This window comes from Bubalus bubalis, chromosome 17, assembly GCF_019923935.1.
Source record: "Bubalus bubalis isolate 160015118507 breed Murrah chromosome 17, NDDB_SH_1, whole genome shotgun sequence".
NCBI classification, from domain to species: domain Eukaryota; kingdom Metazoa; phylum Chordata; class Mammalia; order Artiodactyla; family Bovidae; genus Bubalus; species Bubalus bubalis.
The window spans coordinates 8,009,586-8,033,990 of NC_059173.1; the positions used below are offsets into that span (position 1 = coordinate 8,009,586).

The 24,405-nt window shown below is 50.3% G+C and overlaps 1 protein-coding gene across 3 annotated transcripts in view; it reads left to right on the forward strand.

The window, feature by feature from the left end:
- WSCD2 (WSC domain containing 2) overlaps positions 1-24,405 on the forward strand; it is a 116,578-nt gene that overhangs the window by 73,110 nt on the left and 19,063 nt on the right. For all 3 annotated transcript variants that reach the window (XM_006045053.4, XM_025267443.3, XM_044930028.2), the window contains exons 3-5: positions 4,512-4,626; positions 9,017-9,201; positions 22,852-22,973. In XM_006045053.4, coding sequence (XP_006045115.3) covers positions 4,512-4,626; positions 9,017-9,201; positions 22,852-22,973 — 422 coding nt within the window. The remainder of the gene's footprint in view (positions 1-4,511; positions 4,627-9,016; positions 9,202-22,851; positions 22,974-24,405) is intronic.

The following is a 24,405-nucleotide window of genomic DNA, read 5'->3' on the forward strand; positions in this document are numbered from 1 at the left end:
TATATGAACTCAGCCATTAATTCACCCTCAAGTGGCCTGTGAATTTTGTCCCTGTTTTACATACCCGACCTCCCCCTCATCTCCGGGAGATTCTGCCACTGCAGCAGAACTTGAGGAAAATCGGAAGTGGGTTGGATGGTAGCCCACCCCCTCCCACCACCCCCACCCCACCATGAGCTTATCTCTAACTGGGTGATAGAGCTCCAGGGACAGGGTCGCCGGTTGTGTTGGCCACAGCCTGCGCTCAAGGGTCAGGAGGGAAAGAGTCACCAGCCCTTCCTTACCCAGGGCAAGGAGGAAACAGATTCAGTATCCGTTTCCTGACCCAAAGAGCTCAGCTCATCCGTCAGGTCACAGTATATAGCATGCCCACACTTCTCCAGAGCACCAGTGAAGGGGACCGTGAGTCTCTTTTTCCCTCCTGTGGACAGAGGAAGAAGAGGAGGTTCATCTGTTCCCACATCAAGTCTTTGAGCGGCTGTTGTGTGGGTCATCTCAGCCTGTTGCCTGGTCTGGTGGGAGGGTTAGGGAAGGGATGGTACAGCATTTAAAAGCCCAGGCTTTGGGGCAGATGGACCTATGGTCAAGTATTAACTCCTCTTCCAAAAGACCCTCCGTCTCCCATCATCCCTCCAGGAAGGTCTCTCTGGCGGGATGGAGAAGCCTTTCTCCCAAGCCGAGACTAAGTGTGGTACTCAAGAAAGGGCACCCTAAATAGGGACATAGTCTGGACTCCCCCAGCTGGGTGGACTCAAGCAACTTAGCTCAGCAGTCAGCATATTAGTCAGTGCTCCTGTGATGGCAGGTGACAAAAAACCCGCCTTGAATCAGCTTCAGCCAAAGAAGAAAATGTAGTGTGTCTTGTCACCAAACTACCGAAGAGCCTAGGTTGTCAAATGAATGAATTGTGCCATTCTCTTCCTAACTCTCATCTCTGCTTGCTTCCGACTTAGCTTGGTTCTTCTGCACAGACTGACTTTGTGCCAGGGATCTTGGCTGTTGGTAGTTCTGGGCTTAGAAAATACCAGTGTCACAACTCAAGGGAGACAGACGTCTTTCTCCCAGCTTTAATCTATAAGAATCCGAAGAGTAGGTCCTGTGTCCTTCCCCGGAGCCATCAATCACTGGCTGGTGGCAGGTGCAATATGATCAGCTCTTCCAAGGTCAGTGTCTCCCCACGATCAGAGCAGGTAAGGGCTTCCCAGGTGGCACTAGGGGTAGAAATCCGCCTGCCAGGGAAGGAGGCACAGGTTCGATCTCTGGCTCAGGAAGGTCCCCTGGACAAGGCAATGGCAACCCACTCCAGTAGTCTTGCCTGGAAAATCCCATGGACAGAGGAGCCTGGCAGGCGGGCTATAGTCCAAGGGGGTTGCAAAGAGTGGGACGTGACTGAGCATGCACACGTGTGTGCAACAGAAAAACACGAGGATAGGGTGCTTTGAAGGCACAAAGAGTACCGTGACAGCCCACCCATTCACCCTACAGTGGACATGTGCGTACATATGCTCACACACCTATTAATTTGATTATAAAACTCTCATCTAACACAATCCACAATCCCACCTATAGTCAAATGCACCTACCCTCACCCTCTGGCAAGACCACCCATGGTCATAGTACATCCAGCTCCAAGCCCAGCATTTCTGGGTCGTGAGCACTCATCTCCCTCAGGACTCAGTGTGGCACCTTATGATCCTGAGGCCTGTGGGCGAATGGAAGCGAAACCTCCTCAAATGTACAATGGCTGGAGGACAGATCTGGGCTTAAATTTGAGGCCAGATGCTTCCAAGCTGTAGGCACACAGGCAGATTGCATTGTTTCGAATTCTACTTAGAAACAAGTAAGACAGAGTAACATGAGTGGGGACCAGCCAGAAAGCATATACCGTATGCCAGATACAAAGATTCACTTCTAAGACAGAGAGATGGAACAGTCATTAGGATCAGTCTCTTCATCTATAAGATGGGTTAATAAGAAGGGTGTGAGGACCGAATCTTTTTAAATGAGGCATGGCACATAGTAGACAGCACATAGTAGGTACTCAATGCATATTCTCCCTCTCACACACACACAGCTTTTGACCTGATGACAATGACCTCATTCTGTCAAAATAAACAACGGGTCCTTCACTTTCCCTTTCCCTTCCTCTCCTTCCTCCTTTTTTTTTTCTCCTCCTGCCCATCCTTGGACACTCTGTCCTCTAGTGAACTATTGAACTAAGGTTACTTGCCAACCATGGCCCATGGAAGTTCTCTCTCCCAGCCCAGATGTAAACGTCACACACACACACACACACACACCCTCTGTGACACAGGAGAGTCATCCATTGTTGAACAAGCACAGTGACAAGATGTGGGCTTTTCCAGAGCTGTCACCGTCTGACGTCCCTGCTCCAGGGAGGCAATGTTTCTTTTAAAGATGGGCTGTTTTTAGTCGACCAAATCACCTCTGTCTTATGAAAGAAATTCAAGATGATCAGGGTTGAGACACATCTCCAGTGAGGCTGACAAATTCTGCACCTCCCAGGGCGGCGTTGAGGGGACACAATTGCTCCTTAACAAGCCTGTATCCTCTGCTAGACCCTGTGCTCCACCACGCGTTGGGGCGGGGGAGTGGCAAGGAGCCCACAGTTTAAATAGACAGCCCCCTAGGCCTGAACGAGAGCAAGTGGCATATAGCCTTTTCCTCAATCATTCTCCAGGAGGGCCGTTTAATTCCAAGGGCTGGCTGGGTCCTCAGGCTCACCTCCAGTGACTCCCAAATGCAAGAGCACTGGGTTGGGGTCCGATAGACCTAAACTTAAATCTTTATTCTATCATCAGTTAGTTTCAGGTCTGGGACAGTTCACTTCACCTTTCTGGGCCTCTGTTCAATCGTCTAAGAACAGAGTCTAAGCATGCCAGGAGCCACTGCACCTGGGTCATTGCAAAGGTCCCCGGATCCAAAGAGAAACCAGAGGGACTTTCCTGGTGGTCCAGTGGCTAAGACTTCGCCTTCCAGCACAGGGGACGCAGGTTTGATCCCCAGTCGGGGACAGGAGCTCTAAGATCCCACGTGCCTCCCAGTGAGAAACCAAAACATAAAACAGAAACAATATTGTCACACATTCAATAAAGACTTTAAAATGGTCCACAGCAGGAAAAAATAAGCTTTAAAAAAAAGGAAAAGCAAAGAGAAACAAGGAGTGCAGTAGTTCAGAACATGGGCTCTGCGGCCAGGTTGCCTGGGTCCAAACCCAGGCCCGCGGGTATAAGCTGTGTTTCCTTGGGCTGCTGACTTAGCCTCTCAGGGCCTCAGTTTCCTCTTCTACATTGATGGGGAATATTAATAATTCCCTCACAGGCTCACTCTAAGGCTCCACGGAGACAGTATGTGTAAAGCACTTAGCAAAGTGTGTGTCCAAATTAATAATGATTGTAAGAACACACGGGAAAAGACTTGATAGACTGTCAAGTACCATCTTCATGTACTATTTACCATGATGCGTAAGAACACACGTACTAATCTAAGAAAACTAAATGAATGGTGTATCATTGGATGGTTGTTTAACATAGTTTAAGATTTTCCTCTGGGGAACTCCCAGGGTGGTCCAGAGGTTAAGACTTCCCCTTGCAGTGCAGCGGGTGTGAGTTCGGTCCCTGGTTAAGAAGCTAAGATCCCATGTGCCTCACAGCCAAAAACCCAAAACAGAAAACAGAAGCCATATTGTCGCAAATTCAATAAAGACTTTAAAAATAATCCACATCAAACAGAATCTTTAAAAAAATTTTTTTTCCTTCTGGATGAAAGCCTTTACCTTGGCTTACAAGGTGGGAAAATTGGAAAGAACTTCAAACAGCGCCGTGAATGGCTGGTTTCTTATCCCACTCACCTTAACATATGCAAGACCCTGTGGAGGAAATGTTTATGCAGATAAGTCCATTTTAACCTCATTGGCCTGATATTTTCATCCCCACAGTGAAGGAAACTGGGCTTCAGAGAAATTAAGCGCCCCAAATGCACTGGAATGTCACCAAAGTGAGACGGTAACTTGGATATTGAGGTGTCCAAGTCCAGTGTTCCTTCCAAGAAAAAAATAACCTTAAGTCATCTTGTAGAAATGACAGCAGGCTGTCAACGGATCAAGCTCTTCAGAGCTGTCTTACTAAGAGCCCCGTGTGCTTGGCGCTCAGGGATGAGGCTAGCTCGGGTTGCTGGGTGCCCAGTTGCCATCAGTAGAGCCCAGGGGTGTGCCCTTAACCCTGGCTATGGAAGGTCCCTTCCTCCCCTCTGTTGGCCTCCAGGGCCCACGGCCTTACCCACGGGACTCCACTGCCCCCGTAGACCAAGCTCTGCCAGTGCACACGAGTTTCAGACTCTCTCGTTTCCACTTTACTGCTCAGAGGAAGGAATTGGTACCAAGAGGTCAACAAAGCCACATAGCCAGAGGCATACTCGTCACTTCTGAAACCTTTTCAGCTTTGTCCCCTTCCCCCACCACCCCAGATCTGACTTTTCTCATCTTCCCAAAGCTAAGTACATCGGCTGCTACCTGGATGACACCCAGAGCCGGGCCCTTCGAGGCGTGTCCTTTTTCGACTACAAAAAGATGACCGTCTTCCGTTGCCAGGACAACTGTGCAGAACGGTAGGGCCCCAGTGTCCCAGGCTCCCTGCATTCAGACCCCTTCCTTCGCAGCTTCCTAACTGTGGTGGTCTTTCTTTTTTCCGTGGGAGGGCATGATGAAGGATGGACATGTGACTTTAAGGGACGGGTGATGCAACAGTGTGTGTGTGTGTGTGTGGGCATGCGTGTGCACATTCTCTTGCCTAAAAAATCCCATGGACAGAGGAGCCTGTCTCATGGACGCTGGAGATCAAGAGTAGGGAGTTGGTCTGTAGGAATCTGTGATTGTGCAGTTGTGTGAGGCTGTGCCTAGGTGTGAGTTTACAGTGTACACTCTGCAGAGTGATATGTTTGTGAGCTTAATGCCAACATCGAATTGCCTTTAAATAACAGTGGCTGTGAGTGCTGGAGTCTCTGTGGATATGTTGGCAAGGGTCCAGAATTGTGGGAAAAGCACAAGTGAGTGTTTAAGTGCAGGCGAGTGTGAGTCTGTGGGCATGAGGCTTGTGAGATGCCTGTGGGAAAGCTGAGGTGGGAGCCTGCAATCAGGGATATTTTGTGGTTCCCCAGCCAAGAGACTGTTTGTTCCTGCCCCAGGGAGAAACACTCACCTGTCCAGGCAATGTTTTCCAATCTAAGGAGACAACAATGTTCTCGATGAGAACAGGCCCTACGGGCAGGGAGCTGACGTTTCGAGAGTAGACAGACCGCAGGGGACGGCGAGCGGGGACCTTGGGGCCAGGCCTGGGAACAGCCCTGCTGTCCGGGGAGGCGCCGAGCAGTGAGCAGACCTGCCCCTCCCCCATGCCCTGGGTCCCCAACCCGTGGCGGTTTGCCGGAGGCCTCTAACATGCTGGCCTTCAGACTCGAGCCTGATGCCTCTTGGAGGTCACGAGCTCTGGAAGAGCTTGGCTGCGTGGCTGGAGTAGAAATGGGCAAGTGGGTGGCCAAGGGACCCTTCCCTCTCTCCCTGATTAGGAAACACTGTCTGCTTTATAATCAGCTTCCAGAACAGTCCACCATCAAAATCCTGAACTCAGGACCACCTCCAGCTTAGGAGAGACTCCCAGCTCTCTAGGATATTGATTGATTAATTTATTTATTGGACTGTGGGGAGACAGAGGTAAATGGCAGGGCATGGCCTCAGAGGGGTCTTGTGGGGGCTGAAGAGTTAGTATTTGCAAAGCAAATGTTTAAGAACAGCGCCTGGCAGACAGCAAGTGTAAGCTCTCGCTGTTCTGCGGCTCAAGCCTGCTCATGCTTCTGTCCCCCGACTAGCTGGGGAGCCCCTTGGGGGCAGGGCCTTGGCTGACTCACCTCTGGCTCTATCTGGAAGCACGTGTGGGCTGCCAACAAGCGTGTGCGGAACCAAACTGAACTACGCAAGTTGATCTGACTCATGTTCTGAAGCTCAGTCTTGGCTGTCGCCTCCTGAGAAGTCTCTCCTGACACCCCAGGCATGTTGGGCGCCTCCTGCATTTCCACCATCTGCGATATATTCCATCTCACCCTCATCTCACTGTGCAGCCCTTTTCTAGTTACGTGCTTGTCTCTGCATCCAAGCTGTGAGCTCCAGGACACGCATGTCAGCATCAGCTGGGATGTGAAAGTCACTGTCATGTCCGACATTTGCAACCCCATGGACTATACAGTTCATGGGATTCTCCAGGCCAGAATACTGAAGTGGATAGCCTTTCCCTTGTCCAGGGGATCTTCCAAACCCAGGGATTGAACCCAGGTCTCTGGCATTGCAGGCAGGTTCTTTACCAGCTAAGCCACAAGGGAAGCCCAAGAATACTGGAGTGGGTAGCCTATCCCTTCTCCAGCAGATCTTCCCGACCCTTGAATTGAACCGGGTCTCCTGCATTGCAGGCAGATTCTTTACCAACTGAGCTATCAGGGAAGCTCACCTGAGATCTTTCAAAACAAACTGCTGGGCCCCACCCCACCCCCAATTTTCGATTTGCTGGGTTTGAGGTGGAGTCCAAGAATTTGCATTTTTAACAAGTTCCCAGATGATACTGGATGCTGCTGGTCCCAGGACCATGGTTGGAGCCCCGCTGTTCTGACTTTCACATCCAGCTGGGAAACTTTAAAAGCTCCTGCTGTCCAATAGTGGTCCTTCCATCAGTGCGTCCAGTTATACGTGACGGGCCCCAGGGACACCTGAGAACCAAGGCTTCAGAGAGACAGAGAAGTGGGAGGAGGCTGACCCAGCCCCAGGATGCCCAGATAGTTTAAGATGCTCTTGCTGCATCCGCAATTTGTTTTGGGGGCTCCAAAATCACTGCAGATGGTGACTACAGCCATGAAATTAAGATGCTTGCTTCTTGGAAGAAAAGCTATGACCAACCTAGATAGCATATTAAAAAGCAGAGACATTACTTTGCCAACAAAGGTCCATCTAGTCAAAGCTGTGGTTTTTCCAGTAGTCATCTACGGATGTGAGAGTTGGACTATGGAAAGCTGAGAACCGAAGAGTTGATGCTTTTGAACTGGTGCTGGAGAAGACTCTTGAGAGTCCCTTGGACTGCAAGGAGATCCAACCAGTCCATCCTAAAGATCAGTCCTGAATATTCATTGGAAGGACTGATGTTGAAGCTGAAACTCCAATACTTTGGCCACCTGATGGGAAGAACTGACTCATAGGAAAAGACCCTGATGGTGGGAAAGATTGAAGGCATGAGGAGAAGGGGATGACAGAGGATGAGATGGTTGGATGGCATCACTGACTTGATGGACATGAATTTGAGCAAGCTCCAGGAGTTGGTGAAGGACAGGGAAGCCTGGCGTGTTGCAGTCCATGGGATCGCAAAGAGTCGGACACGACTAAGTGACTGAACTGAACTGAACTGCATTTGCAAGGAGATCAAACCAGTCAGTCCTAAAGGAAATCAACCCTGAGTATTCATTGGGACGACTAATGCTGAAGCTGAAGCTGCAATAGTTGGCCACCTGATGCGAAGAGCTGACTCAATGGACATGAGTTTGAGAAAACTCCAGGAGACAGTGAAGGACAGGGAAGCCTGGTGTGCTTCAGTCCATGGGGTTGCAAAGAGTCAGACACAACTGAGCAACTGAACAACAATTGCATCTGCCCAGGTGACCCTGTGGTTGCACGCCACCCTGAGTAGTTGGGATGTTCAGAGACATGAGTCTGGGTGGTTCTGTGTCTCCAGCTAGCCGCGGAAGGCATGAGCTGACACCTCCTGTAAGTCCAGTCTTGTAGGACCAGTAATTTGCAGGCTGCCCCCTGCGCCCAGGAACCTTTCTCAATTCTGGAACATGCCTCAGAGAATGCAGTGGGCAAGAGGGCTGAGCAGGGGTTGTCCTACTCCCCTCCCTGCCACCACTTCATACCCACCCCTGGAGCCAGAACAAGCAATTCCCTTTTCATCTGTTTACAGACGGATCCTTACCAAGAGTCCTTTTTAGGAAATGATTCCATAGCTGTGAAAAAAAAAAAGGAAAATGTTGCAGTGCCTGGATTTCTTTTTTGTTTTAAGGAAAGGAGTTTTTTTACTTGGCTGGATATGTGACCTTGGTTTTCCAGAGAGATGTGAGAGTCCCCTGCCCCCTCTCCTGGGCCCGACTTCTCTCAGGGGACATAGAGGTATCACCCCTGGGTGGTGTTTCCCGGAACAAAGGGGCTAGACTCTGCACCTGTGCTTGGCTCCTGGCTGTGGACAGGGAAGACCGGAGAGTAGGGAGGACAGAGGGACCACAGGACTGGAAGGGTGTGGTGTGTGTCGAGGGAGCTGAAGGTGTATGTGGGTGGGTGCAAGTGTGACGTGGTGTGTCTGTGTGGCGAAGTGTAGAGGGGTGTGAGGCCTCAGGCAGGGAGGGAAGGCAGTGGTCTCCCTGGGGTCTCGTCCCCTCTTTGAGTCTCCCTGCCTGCCCCGCCCCGACCCAGGACCTCCCTGTAATCCTTCTTGGCTTCTTCCCCATTGCACCTGCAAGACTTTCAGACTCCTCAGCCTCCACGACTTTCTCAGGGTCTCCTAATTCTCAATCTTGATGTCCCTTGGAGCATCCCTGTCCCCTAGATCTCCTTAGGTCTCCCTGACCCCCACAGCCTTCCTTGTTTTCCCCCCTCCTGCTTCCAGGAAAATAGGGAGAGCCCCCCACCCCAGTCTCCTCCTTTCCCTGGGGTCTCCCCATCTCCTGAAGCCTCTTGTCTACCTGCTGTCCACTGTGGATGGGTCTCCTGTCCCCTGAGGTCCCCTCTTTCCTCCCCCGGGGGGTCTCTCTGTCATCCCACCTTCAGCATCTGTATCCCCGTCTCCCCCGGGACCTCCGAGTCCCCAGAGCCGACCCATCCTCCAGGACCTCCTCCCTGGCCTCAACTCCCTGCCCTCCCCAGGGGTCTCCATGGGGGCAGGAACCCTGGCCTGACAGCCGCCTCCCCCAGGGGTTACCTGTACGCTGGGCTGGAGTTCGGCGCCGAGTGCTACTGCGGCCACAAGATCCAGGCGGCAAACGTGAGCGAGGCGGAGTGTGACATGGACTGCAAGGGCGAGCGGGGCAGCGTGTGCGGCGGAGCCAACCGCCTGTCCGTCTACCGGCTGCAGCTGGCCCAAGAGTCAGCCCGCAGGTGTACGTGAGTCAGCCCCTCCCCTCGCCGCCCCTTGCCCACCCACGCCCCCCACCTCTCCTGAGCCCTCGGGCGCCCGCCCCCCCAGCTGCCACCACCCTGCCCCAGCCTCGCCTCCAGCCAAACCCCTCTTCCCCCTCCACAGACACTGAAAGCCTGACCTGGCCTGTCCTTCCTGACTGGCTGAGAGCAGGTTGTCCCTAACGATGGTGATGTTGATACCGACAACAGCAAACGCTCCATCGTTTCCGAAGTGCCTTCTTTTCAAGGGCACACGTGGTCCTCACGATGGCCCTCCAAACCGCAGTTATTCACCCACTTTACAGATGAGGAGACTGAGACTCGCTGTCACGCAAGCAGCAGAGGATTTAAACCAACTCCAGAGCTTCTCTCTTAATTTTTCTCTTTCGGCCGTGCCATGTAGCACCTGGGATTTTTGTTCCCTGACCGGGGATTGAACCCAGGCCACCTGTACTGAAGCGTGGAGTTAACCACTGGACCGCCAGGGAAGTCCCATAGCTTATGCCTTTAATGCTCCCATAGAGACAATTTCCAGATGGCGCTAGTGGTAAAGAACCGGCCTGCCAATGCAGGAAATGTAAGAGGCAAGGCTTCGATCCCTGGGTTGGGAAGATGCCCTGGAGGAGGGCATGGCAACCCACTCCAGTGTTCTTGCCTGGAGAATCCCATGGACTGAGGAGCCTGGCAGGCTACAGTCCACGGGGTCGAGAAGAGTTAGACACAACCGAAGTGACTTAGCATGCATGCATGCAGAGAGAGTTTATCCCTCACTTGCCAATGTTTTGGTCTTATGAGAAAAACTCTCCAGTTTTCAGACTGAGGGAGGGAAGGGCGTGATAGGCAAGGACAGGAGCCACCCCCTCCTCTGTGGATATTGTCCCATTGTTCCTTCTCTAGCTGTTCAGTAGCAGTTAATGTTTGTTTCTCAAGCACCTGCTGTGCGCCGGGCACTGTACTAAGCCCATTGCAAGCCTGATTTTGTTTCCCTTCCTTACAGACTTTTCAGGCAGGTGCCATGGTTAATCATCTCCATTTTACAGTGAGGAAACCGAGGCTTAATGAATTTAAGTAAGCCTGCCCAAGGTCACACAGCCTTGTGACCTCAGAGCTGATGTTCAGACTGACAAGCAGAGCTAATAGCCTTGACAAAAGACAGAGGGCTGAGGTTTGTCCTGGGTACTCTTCTGATGCGGTCCTGAGGTGGAAACAGGAATCCAGAACTACAAATGTCGAATCTGAACATGCCGGGGAATCCCAGGGAGATCTTGTTAAAACGCAGACTCTGATTCAGCTTTCCAAGGAGGTCCTAGGTGATGCTAGGCTGCTGGTCCACGGACCACACCTTGAATAATAAGGCCTTAGACCTCAGTGGAGCTGACAAGGTCCGCCCAGAATGTAGGCCTGCCCACTCAGGTGGACTTGGCAGAACCCTAATGCATGCTGTGCATGCAGCGAAAGGCCTCTTGCATGTGAATATCATCATTGATAAAAATTCATTGCTAGTTTCCTTGATAATGTGTTGTTTTCCAAGCCCTATGTTTTTGAAGCTCTGTTCACGCTTTGCTCTGCAGCAGGGTCAAGCGTGCCGCCAATTTGCAAAGCAGCTGATTTCTAGAAACGGAGGTACCGTCTCCCTGTCCATCGCTGCCTCAGTTCACCCAGGTCTGAGGGCCCGGCTGGCAGAGGACACGGTGGGTGTGTGAAATCCAGGCTGGAACATGTCCGCGCAGCGAGTTTCTGGTTTGGCCATTAGGGCAGTGAGGTTTTGATTTGATGGCAGAGTCATCATCCCCAATACTGATTTCTTTACTTTTACTTGTTTATTTTTGGCTGTGCTGGATCTTCCTTGCCACATGCGGGTTTTCTTTAGTTGTGCTGAGCGGCGGCTGCTTTTCATTGCAATGCATGGATTTCTCATTGCCACGGCCACTCTTGCCCGGAGCACAGACTCTAGGGTGCACAGGCTCAGTAGTTGTGGCTCGTAGGCTCCAGAACGAGAGCTCAGGAGTTGTGACACACGGGCTTAGTTGCTCTGTGGCATGTGGAATCTTCCCACAGGCCAAGGATCGAACCCATGTCCCCTATATTGGCAGGTGAATTCTTTACCACTGGACTGCCAGGGAAGTCCACTACTGATTCTCTTTATGCCAGTATTTACATTATTTGGATGGCAACTTTGACCATAAGAAGAGATGACCTTAAAGTTATGTGTATTTAGAGGGAAAGCTGCAGCCACTAGAACATTCTGGTGAATGATGCTGAGCTAGATAACAAGAATTGGGTGGTGTATGTCATCAGCCGCTCTCAGCCAGACCTCCTTTTGCTTAATGTTCAGAGTGGCTGGGTAATATGAATATTCTCCTGTCTCTCTTGTCTCTGTCTCTCTGTCTCTGTTTCTGTCTCCTGCTCTCCTCCCCGCCACACACACACATCCTCAGATACACACACTATTAAGATCACCAGGTATAATAACAGTCTCATGCTATAGCCTGCCAGGTTCCTCTGTCCATGAAATTCTCCAGGCAAGAATACTGGAGTGGGTTGCCATTTCCTCCTCCAGGGGATCTTCCCAACCCAGGGATTGAACCTGGTCTCCTGCATTGGCAGGCAGATTCTCTAACCACTGAGCCACTTAAGAAGCCCAAGCAATAATAGTCTCATGGACCATCAAAGATTTTTTTTTCAATTACCTGAAATGTAAAAGCCTCAACACACATAAACCATGAGATTCTCTTACAGTCAGATGTGTTTTGCCCTGGTAGCAGTGAGGGGGTGGGCTGATTGGGTGGTTGCTGGTAAGAGACCCCTGAGGCTGCTGGGAATGCTGCTGTGCCCCTCAGCTCACCCACCTCTGCAGTGCTATTCTGTTCCATCTGAGAAAAGAACGTTCCATCCATACATTCAATATGGGGAACCCATTCACTTCTACCAAGAGAGGAGTTCCAGAGTCTAAGCCCACCCCAGTTGTTCTGAATTGCCACTGTACAAGGTTGGAAGCTTGGGCACCTCCAGCAGGAGACTACAGAAAGGAATCTAAGTCTTGCTAACCTCAAGGCTACTGTGACTGAGATGAGAATGGAAGTGGCTTGGATAAGGAGACAGATGGTTGGTCAAGTTGGAACTCCTCGTGGGCTCCCAGTTGGCAACATGGTATTGGGAGAGAGCATGAGGACTGTTCATTGAATCAAAACACTTGGTGAGCTCCCCTGTGGCTTAGGCTTGGAGAGGAGAATGGGTAATAAAAAATAAAGTATAGTCCCTGCTCTCAAGGAGGTCACCATCTAGTGGACAGGCAGACCCAAGACCAGTCGGGTCTGCTCAAGTGGGCAAGGGGGTGGTGACGTACATATAGGAGCCAAGAAAGCAACATTTGAGCCAAATCTCATTCTAAGATTTCCAGGTGAAAGGAAGAGTCACATATCCAGCTGAGAGCAAAAATCCAGGATCAGCAAAGGTTATGTTTTGAATGACCTACTAGAAGCACCTTCCTTGCTTGTGTTCTATTTTGCAGCTTTAGAAACTGAGGCCTAAAAAGCACAAGTGGCCAGATTGAACAGCCCTGGGGATGGCTCCACAGAAGAAGACTGACTGGTTAGGGCCTTGAAAGATGCCTAGTGTGAAAAAGGAGGATATTCAGACTCGAGACACATTGCTAGAGGGCAGGGGACAAATCAGGGCAGAAGGAGCAGAGTGTGCAAATGCCAGGAGTTACTTTTAGTGGGCAATGGGCAGGCCTGACGTTCTCAGGGCCACAGTGCCTGTCAGGGACTGAACCCAGGCTGGGACCCAGTTCTCTGACTTCTGGTTTGGGTGCTAATGCAATATAGCGCTGCAAACACCCTGGCCTTGCATTGGATTCCGGACCCCATGCCTCTGCCTTGGAAATGCTGCTTGGTCTGACCTACCTCCTTTCTTCCCTGACCCCTGATCTCTCCTTCTGCCCCGTGTCCTGTCTCTACACAACACAGACTATCCCGTGTCTTTGCTATGGCTCAGGGACATGCTTGGTTTCCCATTCCTGAGATCTGACTTATACACAAATAAGTTAGAAAGGGAGACGTTCCACCACGTGACGCTGGCATGTATTCCTTTAGGCAGGGCAATGAGCAAGTGCTCCAGGAAACGGGGTGGTGGAAACCAGGTTCCATTTGTAGAGTCATTCGTTTGTATTAACACTGTGTCCTAATTGTGTTTCCCAGGGCAGTGGCACAGAACTCTTAATGATTGTGAAGATCCAAAGGAGGCTTACTGTCTCTTAAGCACCCCTCTGGCGGGGTGTTGGCCTTGCATGGGGTGTCAGCCTTGTGTGGGGAGGCAGCCTCGTGTGGCGAGCCGGCCTCTGTGTCTCTGAGGTGATGGAATGCTCCTACAGTAGTGAGAGCATTAAAAGGTTGGCGGAGCAAATGTCTGCAGGAAGCCTGCTATTCTCCCTTGACACAGACTCTCGGGCACAGGGGCTCTTTGCCCTTATTACAAAAGGACGGAGAAATGGACTTCCTTCTTGGTTGGATTACATTTTTCACAGCAGTTTGCTAAATGTGTCAGCAAGTGCGGCTTCTCCTCCCAGGGGCAGAGACCTGCTGGTGATTTGAGAATATTATGGCTTTATAGGATGTTGCAAGAAATTCCATTTGCCTGAAAGATTCTTGCAAGATTTGCTTTACAAGGTTCACTAGAATTACACGGAATACGTATATATGTGGGGCCCATGGGTGGCTGTCCATGGTGCTGACCATCCTTCAGTGCTGCCTAAAACCCCCATGGGCTTTATGGGGGCTCAGTGGTAAAGAATCCACCTGCCAATGCAGGTTTGATCCCTGGGGAGGGAAGATCCCCTGGAGAAGGAAATGGCAACCCTCTTGAGCATACTTGCCTGAGGAATCTCATGAACAGAGGCTACAGTCCATGGGGTCACAAAAGATTCAGACACGATTTACTGACTAAACAACAACAAAACCCCCATGACTGCAGACCAGCCTCTCCCAGGACTCAGCCCTTTTCTCTCTCTCTTTTTTTTTTCTCTTTGATGAAAGTATTATGAAGCTTACATTGTGTGTGCATGCTAAGTTGCTTCAGTCACGTCCGACTCTTTGCGACTCCATGGACTGTAGCCTGCCAGGCCCCTCTGTCCATGGAATTCTCCAGGCAAGAATACTGAAATGGGTTGCCATTCCCTCCTGCAGGGAATCTTCCCGACCCAGGGATCGAACCCACATCTCCTGAGGCTCTTGCATTGCAGGCGGATTCTTTACCACTGAGCCATGAGGAAAGCTCTATGAAGCTTATGTTATCACTGAAAAAATAGATCTTGACTTATGGTTTACAACTTACATAGTGTAATTTATATACTGTTCTTGTTGTGTACTGCTCTTAGTTCTAGCAATTTTTTGTCTCTTGAAGATTAGAAGGGAAGCTTGGCGCAATGCTTGTCCTTTATGTTCACTATACTCTTTTTAACCACCTCACCATCTAGCCTCAGATGACCATGGAAAGTCACACTGGGTGGAGGGAGGGACCATGTCTAGCTCCTTCTTTGCCAGGCCTGGAGGCCTTTCCTTTCCCTTAATATATGCCTGGGATCCCTGAATTTTATAATTCAGATGGGTCTTCATGAGTTCTGCTGTGTACGGTAGAGGCATGATAGCCAGAGAATTGTTCCCCTTCTGTATCGTGGTGGGGGGGAAAGTAGTTTACACTTCTCCCTAAACCAAACTCCAGGGAGGCTATGGGAGCAATGGATATAGGGTTTTTTGCATTTCTCTATTTGGCTGTGCCAGGCCTTAGTTGCAGCATGAGGGATCTAGTTCCCTGTCCAGGGATTGAACCTGGGCCCCCTGCATTGGGAGCATGGAGTCTTAGCCCCTGGACCACCAGGGAAGACTCTGGATGTAGGTTTCAAGATCAAGCACACATTGTTTCTACCCCAGCTCTTTCACTGACTTGCTATTTTGACTTTGACCATGCCATTCATTCTCTCTGAGCCCCAAGTGCCTCATCTGTAATATGGGGACAGTTCCAACCCTGAAAGATTGCTATGATGGCCACGTGAGATAAAATCAAGAAAGCACAGTGACTGTTTGGAGTAATGGTGATGCATCTTCCTTCCTAAAATGAAAACTCCTCAATTCACTCCGAGCAGCACCCAGCTCAAGTTATTTGAATTTCCAACAGCTCACAGGAGCCTTTTTGGTGATGCCTAAAAATAGCTGGTTTTGAATTCTCCTCGGACAGTTAGGCTCTTTGTGTAATTCAATCTCCCTCTGATTATAGGTAGCCATTAACAGCTCCCAGCTCACTGCCTTTCCTCCTCACCGGCATCTTTAATGCAGTAGAGCTTGGCCTAATTACCCTGGGGGGTGGTGGCCTCTTCCAAACCAAGGAGAACTCTTCCTCGCCTGCCTTTAAGCTGATGCCTGGTGGCATTTCCCTCATCTTTGTGAAGCCCCAGAACAAAGAGACGATGGACTTCAGAGGGACTTGCGCTGCCCCCAGTCAAGAGAGCTGATGAACAGTTGCTCTGCTCGCCTCTTGCTAGTAAAAAAACCCCAAGCTGCTGAGGTCATGCACCATCCCAGCTGGCCTGGCAATGAAGAGCTGACATTATCAGAATGTGGGGCACGGGCTTCTGTGATCCTTGGACCCCTCCTGTGGAGCCTGAGAGGGTTTCTGGGAAATTCAGGTGGCTGGCACAGGGTCTCCAGAGCCCAACCAGGTTGGAATTTGATAGGCCTCCTGCAGAATAGCACAGAGGTGGGAACCTAGGATGTGACGTCAAGTAAGACTGGAGCCAGATCCCACCTCTGTGCCCCACTAGCTGTGTGAGCTGTAATACTGATCGAATCTTGTCATGTCTCAGGATCTCCAGCTGCAAAACAGGATAATAGCATCATCTACTGCTTAGGTTGTTTTGAGGATTAACTGAGGTAACATGCGTAACATTGGGGCTTCCCTGGTGGCTCAGATGGTAAAGAATCTGCCTGCAATGCAGGAGACCTCAGTTCGATCCCTGCATCAGGAAGATTCCCTGGAGAAGAGAATAACTACCCACTCCAGTATTCTTGCCTGGAGAATCTCACGGACAGAGGAGCCTATCCATGGGGTTGCAAACAATCGGACATGACTGAGCGATAAACACACACACACATGTGTAACATACTTGGCATCAATGACATAGAGTTAACAGCTGTTATTATTTTCCTTTGTTGCTCCTTCAGCAAGGGTTGCTCATTAGGAAGACATTACTCAGGGTTACTGCTACTGTCCAGGAACTGTATACTGCACAATTCCAGGGGGCGCCATTCTCACAGACTGCAGGCTGTGAAGAGCAGCAGGGGATCATGCAGGATTCCCCTTGCGAATTAAGAATGCACAAAAATCCAAAATATTTTGAGTTGGATTCCCCCAGAGACAAGGCTGTGAGCTTTGGTTTACTTGAACCATGACCCCGTGATGGACCTCCAGGGGAGTGAAGACATGAGACCAGGGAAGGGAAGGAGTCAACACAGACCCTTTACAAAGCAGGTCACTACTGAGGAAGCTTAATCCTGTTGGGAAGGCAGTAGAGAGGGTTCTTAATCTCCCAAGGAGATCAATTTCCTGGAAGCGTAGCATCCATCCTTCACACACCCAAGGTGTTTACAGGACGTCACTGGCAGCCTGTACTGGGATGGTGAGTGCCAGGAGTGTATTAATGGGGCACTGATAGTGTCTCCTACGTAGGGTTTGGCCACCCTTTAATCATGATCGAGTGGTGGAGAAGGAGCAGGAAGAGACATTGACTAAATCCTGGTAGGTCTCAGGCCCTGTACATGCCACTGTATCAACTTCCATCCCAACTGTGCAGGGTAGAGATGATGACCCCTGAGTACAGACGAGGAAACCGAGGCTCGGGCCAAGGACACACAACTGTGGAAGGTGCTGACCCAGGTCCGTCTGGATTTAAAACCAGTGCCCTTTCTGCTGGGCATGAGAGACCTTTTGCAAACAGGAAGGCATCCACCTAGTGCTGTGGAAGTCCAAAATTGTTTGTATCACCAGAGAGTGTTAGGAAACTTAAGGGATCCAGGCTGGCCACTTCTCTTGTGTTTTCAGATGTAAGAGACAAGAGAGCCTCGCGCCAGCGGTAGGGAGAACCGGTGACCCATTCCGAACCTGTTAGTTGCTCAGCCGTGTCTGACTCGTTGCGACCCAATGGACTGTAGCCTGCCAGGCTCCTTTATCCATGGATTCTCCAGGCAAGAATATGGGAGTGGGTAGCCATTCCCTTTCCCAGGGGATCTTCCCAACCCAGGATCAAACATGGGTCTCCTACATTCTAAGCCGATTCTTTACCATTTGATCCACCAGGGAAGCCCTGACCCATTATACAGATGGAAGAAATGAGGCTAGAAGGACGATTCAGAGTCTTGGCCACCTTGCATATTCTTAGTGTTCCAATCACCAAACCATAATGGAGAGCAACCTGCAGAGAGAGGTGCCCTCCAAAGTGTTCCCCAGACCCCTGGGACTCCAGCCTTCCCACAGAGCATCACAAGGTTCTCTGTGAATCCACATGGTTTCCCTCTAAAAGCAGAATGGGCAGGACTGTAGAAACACCCCACATCTGGCAGGTTAACTGCTCCTAGAACTAACCTCCCAAACCTGTGCGCCTCCCCACCCCCACCCCAGTGGACACCTTGACCAAAGAGAGACCTGCAACAGCAGCTTCTGATCCCTCTCTGGCCCTGTAAGGCCTCGGAAAATCTCACTTTACTTGGTATTCAGGGCATTCAGTTCAGCTCTGCTTTCTAAGCTGGGAGGTTCAGGGACTCATTAACAGATGCTTAAATGTCAAAGGGAGACCTGTCTGAGCTGTGCTGGGCTTACAGAGTCTTCCTTCTTCCCAGCTTGCAGTCTGGCCTCCCTGCATCCAGGAAGGCAGGAAAAGACCACCTGGGAGATGCCAGGGTAGGAATTCTACGTTCTCTAAGGAGCCAGATTCATAGACTTTTGCCTGCCCCTTCCCTGGGGTCTCAGATGGTAAAGAATCTGCCTGCAATGTAGGAGACCTGAGTTTGATCCCTGGATTGGATCGGGAAGATCCCCCAGAGAAGGGAATGGCTACCTACTCCAGTATTCTTGCCTGGAGAATCCCATGGACAGAGGAGCCTGATGGGCTACAGTCCATGGGGTCAAAAAGAGTCGGACACACCTGAGCAACCAACACTTTTACTTTTCACAAAGAGAATCAAACTCCAATGTCAAGAGACCCGAGTGACAGCCTTGGCTTTGTGAATGGTTAGTGGTCAAAGGGGAGTGAATACACGTCACAGTGTTTTGGAAATGCTCAAACAGGGTCTGAGGCTAGTTTCTTAGAGAGGGGTAGCCCAGAGTGTAGGGACTCAGAGCTCAGATGTTCCCAGGCTGGAATCCAGATACGTATCAGCTGTGTGGCCTTAGGGAATCACTTCCCCCTCTGAGTCTGTTTCCCCTTCTGTTTGATGGGGAGAGTGAGACCTGCTTTGTCATTAGGAGTATAAAGTGTATCAAGTGTTTACACAGTGCCCGGCACATGAAGAGTATTTGATAAGACCATCAAAAGTGGAAAGATCTCAGACTTAGATGCCAGTCTTAGCTCTGCCTCATAATCTGGGTGACTTGTATCAATTGGTTTCAGTCCTCTGAGGCTTGCATTTCCCTGTCTTAAAAATGGGGCTCCTTATACCACCAAGGCGATGCAAGTGTTCAACGAGGCCATGTGTATTCAGCTGAGTTCCCAGCTAATAGCATGTTTGATGTGACTACAACTATCTAAGGGGGCTTCCCAGGTGGCACAATGGTAAAGAATCCGCCTTCCAATGCAGGAGACACAGGAAATGCAGGTTCAATCCCTGAGCCAGGAAGATCCCCTGGAGGAGGAAATGGCAACCCACTGCTGTCTTCTTGCCTGGAAGATTCCATGGACAGAGGAGCCTGGTGGGCTACAGTCCATGAGGTCACAAAAGAGTCAGACACAACTGAGAGAGCAAGCATAAGCATCTAACCATCATAGTAGCATTATTATGATTAGAAGAAGCATAGAATTGGGAGACTGAGTAACCTGGCTTTGATCTCACTCTGTCCGTAGCCAATTTTGTGATCCTGGAAGCCAGAGTGCCTCCCTGAACCAGCCGTGGCAGCTACTGCTCGTGGCTACTGTGAGGATTCAATGGATCCAAAGCACCCAGCCAGGAGCCTGGCATCTGTGGAGGCTCAATAAACACTACTACTATTACTAAGTCGCTTCAGTCGTGTCCGACTCTGTGCGACCCCCCAGACGGCAGCCCACCAGGCTCCACCGTCCCTGGAATTCTCTAGGCAAGAACACTGGAGTGGGTTGCCATCTCCCTCTCCAATGCATGAAAGGGAAAAGTGAAAGTGAAGTCGCTCAGTCGTGTCCCAACTCTTTGCGACCCCATGGACTGCAGCCCACCAGGCTCCTCCGTCCATGGGATTTTCCAGGCAAGAGTACTGGAGTGGGGTGCCATTGCCTTCTAGTAGAGTCTAAAGAGAGAAGGGGAGCCTCCTTATTTCTGAAAGGCCAGCATCTCTTTGTCCTGGCACCTGAGCTGGCATCCAGCTAACTGAGTTGTTTGGTTAAATGAAGGTTTGTGCACACCACTTCTGGCCTCCCACCTCATTGCTGTAAACCTTAGCTCAAACGGGCTTCCCTTGTGGCTCAGCTGGTAAAGAATATGCCTGCAATGAGGGAGACCTGGGTTCGGTCCCTAGGTTGGGAAGATCCCCTGGAGAGAGGAAAGGCTACCCACTCCAGTATTCTGGCCTGGAGAATTCCATGGACTTTCACTTTCACTTTTGCTCAAACACCTGACTCCCCTGCCCATCCTTGCCTTGTATGGCACATTCTCTGAGCATCATTGAAACTTCCTTGGGGCAACCGATGAAATGGGGCTTCACCTCTGTGCATCCTGGGCCATGGGATGGGAGGCCATGGGACACCAGTGGCTTTTGGGGGTGTGACGATTCTTCATTTGGAAGGTGGAGGGCCGTCCTGTACAGAAGAGAATCTGCATAGTCTAACCTCCTCCTTATCATTTACATGTTGGGAAGCTGAGGCCAGGACCACAGCACCCACCACCATCGCTTCTCCCCAGCCCAGAATGAGAGGTGGGGAAGTGGAGGAGATGGCACTGGATAGCAGGAGTCTGCAGCATGCTCCGGATAGTAGTCATTTAACCCAATTCCAGATGTCATCTCAGCTTGCTAGATTTCCCTCCACCATGAACAACTTCAGGCTCCAGGGTGCCAGGTGGTAGGGATAATCACTAGGGTGCCTTTGACAGCTGAGATTTAAAATTTTCATTCCTAGACTCCCTCCCTCTCCTCCACCATCCTTCTGCCCGAGGAGTAATTTCATATCTTTTTCTCTGCACTTAAATATAGGTATGCTAAAAAAAAAAGGTGGGGGTTGGTGGTGGGGAGGTGCTTACCAGTAGATAGACCCAGATACAGACATAGATGGAAATATACGATTTTTGCAGCTTGCTTCACTTGCCCCAAGGGTTAGCATCATGTTTCTGAGATAATCCTCAGCACGTCTTTGCTGACAGTGGGTCTTCAATATTGCCATACAACCTCCCTTTCTAAGTCCTGTCTCTCTCATTTGTCACATGAGAGATTGCTATGGACCCTGCAGAGTTCTCAAGAAGGTAAAATGAGATGGCATTTGCAAAGTTCTTGGGAGGGCGGATAACGCATAGTAGTGGACACGTAGTAGACACTCACTAAATGGCTCCTACTGTGTGCTCCTGGCTTGGATTCACTCGTCAACAGCGTCCTTTGTTTTCTGTGAAAGCTGTGGTTCTAGAAAAAACGTATTCAACTCAAATTTGAGAAGCACGGAACCCAATTTAAAACGGGCATCAATAAGCCTTCAGGTAAATTTGACAGGGGCCACTTTTAATTGTTAAAATTTGTCTTTATTATATTAAAAAATAAATGTGCACTGTCAAAAAGGTTGGGAAAGAGGTTTACAGAAAAAAGGTGGAAATAAAAATTGTCTAGAATCCTATCCTGTCCGTCAGAGTTCTCCAGAGAAACAGAACCAGCAGGATATGTGGAAGTGTATAAATTAAGAGATTGGCTTAAGGAAGTGGCTCATGAAATTGTGGAGGTTGGCAGGCCTGACATCCAGAAGCTGAATTCCTTCTTCTCTGGAAAACCTCTTTTTTTTTTACCTCTCTCATTCTTTCAAATTACTAGACGCAGCTCACCCACATTTCAGAGGGAAAGGGTCCTTAAAGTCAGCTGACTATAGATGTTAATCCATCTACAAAAAACTTTCTCAACAACACCTAGAACAGAGTCTGACCAAACAGCTGGGCACCATAGCCTCACAAGTTGACACAAAACTTAACCATCACACCTACTATTCAGAGATAACCCTCTAGGGATTTATATTGAGAGACAATTTGTGTACACAACTGACATAATAGGCGGAGTGTCATCTTTTCAGTTTTTATTTGGCATCCTATCTTGACTACAACTTTAGAGAGACGAAGCTCTCTCTAAAGTAGCCTTTAGCCTCCTTATTCTGTATGGGGCATGAATCCCACTGTGTCATCGTTCCACACATTATTTGTCCCACACTTCATTGTTGGACACTGAGGTTGTTTTCAGTCTTTCATGTGTTAGTTTAAATCATTTCTGCAATGAGCGTTCTTACTGATAAATCTTTATGTCCATCTGTAGTGGATGCAAAATGTGCCCACCCAAATCCTCTTTACCACCAGTGGCTCACATCTGCCCCCTTGCCTGAAAAGTGATCCTTGACCCAACAGCTTCCCAAATGACAGACGTTGAGGAGGGGTGGGCAGACAAGGCCAAGGTCAGAGCCTTTTCCTTAAAGTGGAACCAACCTTGTGATGCCCCTTGCCCTCCAGGCTGAAGGTGGTACCCAGCCAAGGTCACATGCTTACTTAGCTCCTCTCCTCCTCTGTCCTGCTTCCTTCCCACCATCCTCCTGAGAGCACGCCTGCAATAAAACACCGTCTCAGGGTGTGCTTTGGGTAAACTCAGCTGAAGACAACAGCTGAGTATTGTTTTGAGGATAACTTTTATTAAAGAGGTAGCAATGGTCTCCAAATTTTCTACTATGTAGCTGGGATGCTTCCAGATTAGGGAATTAAAGGGAATCTCTCCAGTAAATCAGCCTCTTGTAGCACTGCATGGGGCAGACACTTAAGGTACCGAGTGTCTCCCCTAAAGCCCAGGATGAGGGGGCAGAGCACCCCAGTGCTGGAAGAAAGAGCGGGAGGACCCTGGACCCCTTGGCTTCCCTCCATCTCAAGTGCCCAACCCTCTCCTGAGATCACGACAATCCTCCATAGCATCTAAGTTGCCACCACCAAGGATGCGAAAGTGAGACGCAGGAATGGTGGCAAAGAAAAGGGGATTGGATGGCCCAGCAAGAACATCTCAGCAACCCAGGTTGTGGACAGAGATGCTAGGGCTGAGGACATTCTCGGAATTTTCTAGCTCATGATTCTCCACCATGTCCTTGCCTCCGCTGGGCATCAGTTCATCAGTGCTTCCTTCAGAAGGTGGTTCTCCCAGCCTGCATCTGACTGTTCCTTTTCCCCTTGGCTCTCCAGACGGAAGTGCAGTCTTCCGAGGCTGCTTCCGCAGGCCCGACAACCTCTCCCTGGCCTTGCCTGTGACGGCTGCCATGCCCAACATGTCCGTGGACAAGTGTGTGGACCTCTGCACGGAGAAGGTGAGCCTGCTTCCGCACACGGAATTCCAGGGAGGGCGGTGCGGGGCAGCTGGAGAAGTGAGATGCTTGGCTGGGGGAGCAGCCACATGGCTGCTCTGAGGAAGGTTACGACTGTGACATGTGACACAGGAGGGGAATGTGGACCCAAAGGCTGGGAGTTATGTAGGTTCCGTTTCTTTCCCTCCGAGGAAGTGTGTTTGTTCTAATAGTGAGGACTGCTCAGGAGTGAGGGTGATGTGTGGACTGGGCCTCGAAGCAGGTGTCGAGGATGGCCAGGTAAAGCCCAGGACAATCCCACTTTGGACGAGAGTGAGTTCCCCATTGCTGGAGGTATCCAAGCAGAGGCAGGGCAGGTGTGGCATCAAGAACTTCGGGTGCTGGATAGCAGTTGGACTGGATGATCCAACTGGATGGTCCTTTCTCAGCCTGAGATCCCTGATGGATGGCTGACTGTTTATCCTTCTTCCCAAATCAGACAGGGAACTCCACAAGAGTAGAGGCTATGCCTAAAACATTTTGTGACCACTGTTGATACCCAGCACGGAGCTAAGCTCATCACTGGCATCCAGTGATATTTGAGAAGCTCCCTCCATCATTCAAGGTGAGAGAATTATATGAGGGTCCACAGGAGAACCCTCCTTCCCCACCACAAGAAAGTGGTTACCTATTTCATTCATCCTCTCAGCTACTATTTGATGAGAACCTCCCTTGTGCCAGGCCCTTGTGCTCAATGCAGGGAGTACAAAGTCAACGAGATGTGGTCTTTATCCTCAGTGATGCTGGCATTGGCCGGGGGCCGCTTTATGGCTCCTCCTGGGTGCTCAGCCCACACCCCAGCTCCTGAATGCTTCCACCTGTTCTGAGTCATCCTGTTTGGCTGTTTCTTTCATTAAGGCTCCTAATTCACAAAGCACCTTTCAGAAAGATCAAGAGGCAGCAACATTGTAGAGACTGCCACTTACTGAGCCCCTCCATGCACCCCTCTGTCCCATGGGTCACACAGCTTACCTCTCACAACAAGGCTAGGAACTGGGAATTTTCCTCCCCATTTCACAGATGATAAAACCAAGGCTCAGACAGGTCAGAAGTCACTTCCCAAGCTCACAGCACAAGCAAGTGGCAGAATGGGTTCTGACACCAAATCTATGGTCTTGACTTCTGAGATCCCCTGGAGACTCCATGGGCTTCCTAGGTGCGCTAGTGGTAAAGAACCCACCTGCCAATGCAGAAGACATAAGAAATGCAGGTTCAGTCCTTGACTTGGGGTGATCCCCTGGAGGAGGGCATGGCAACCCACTCCAGGATTCTTGCCTGGAGAATCCCATGGACAGGGGAGCCTGGCTGGCTATGGTCCATAGGGTCGCAAAGAGTCAGACACGACTGAAGCGACTTAGCACCAACGCAGTCAGAGACCCCCACAGTGAGGCTTTCA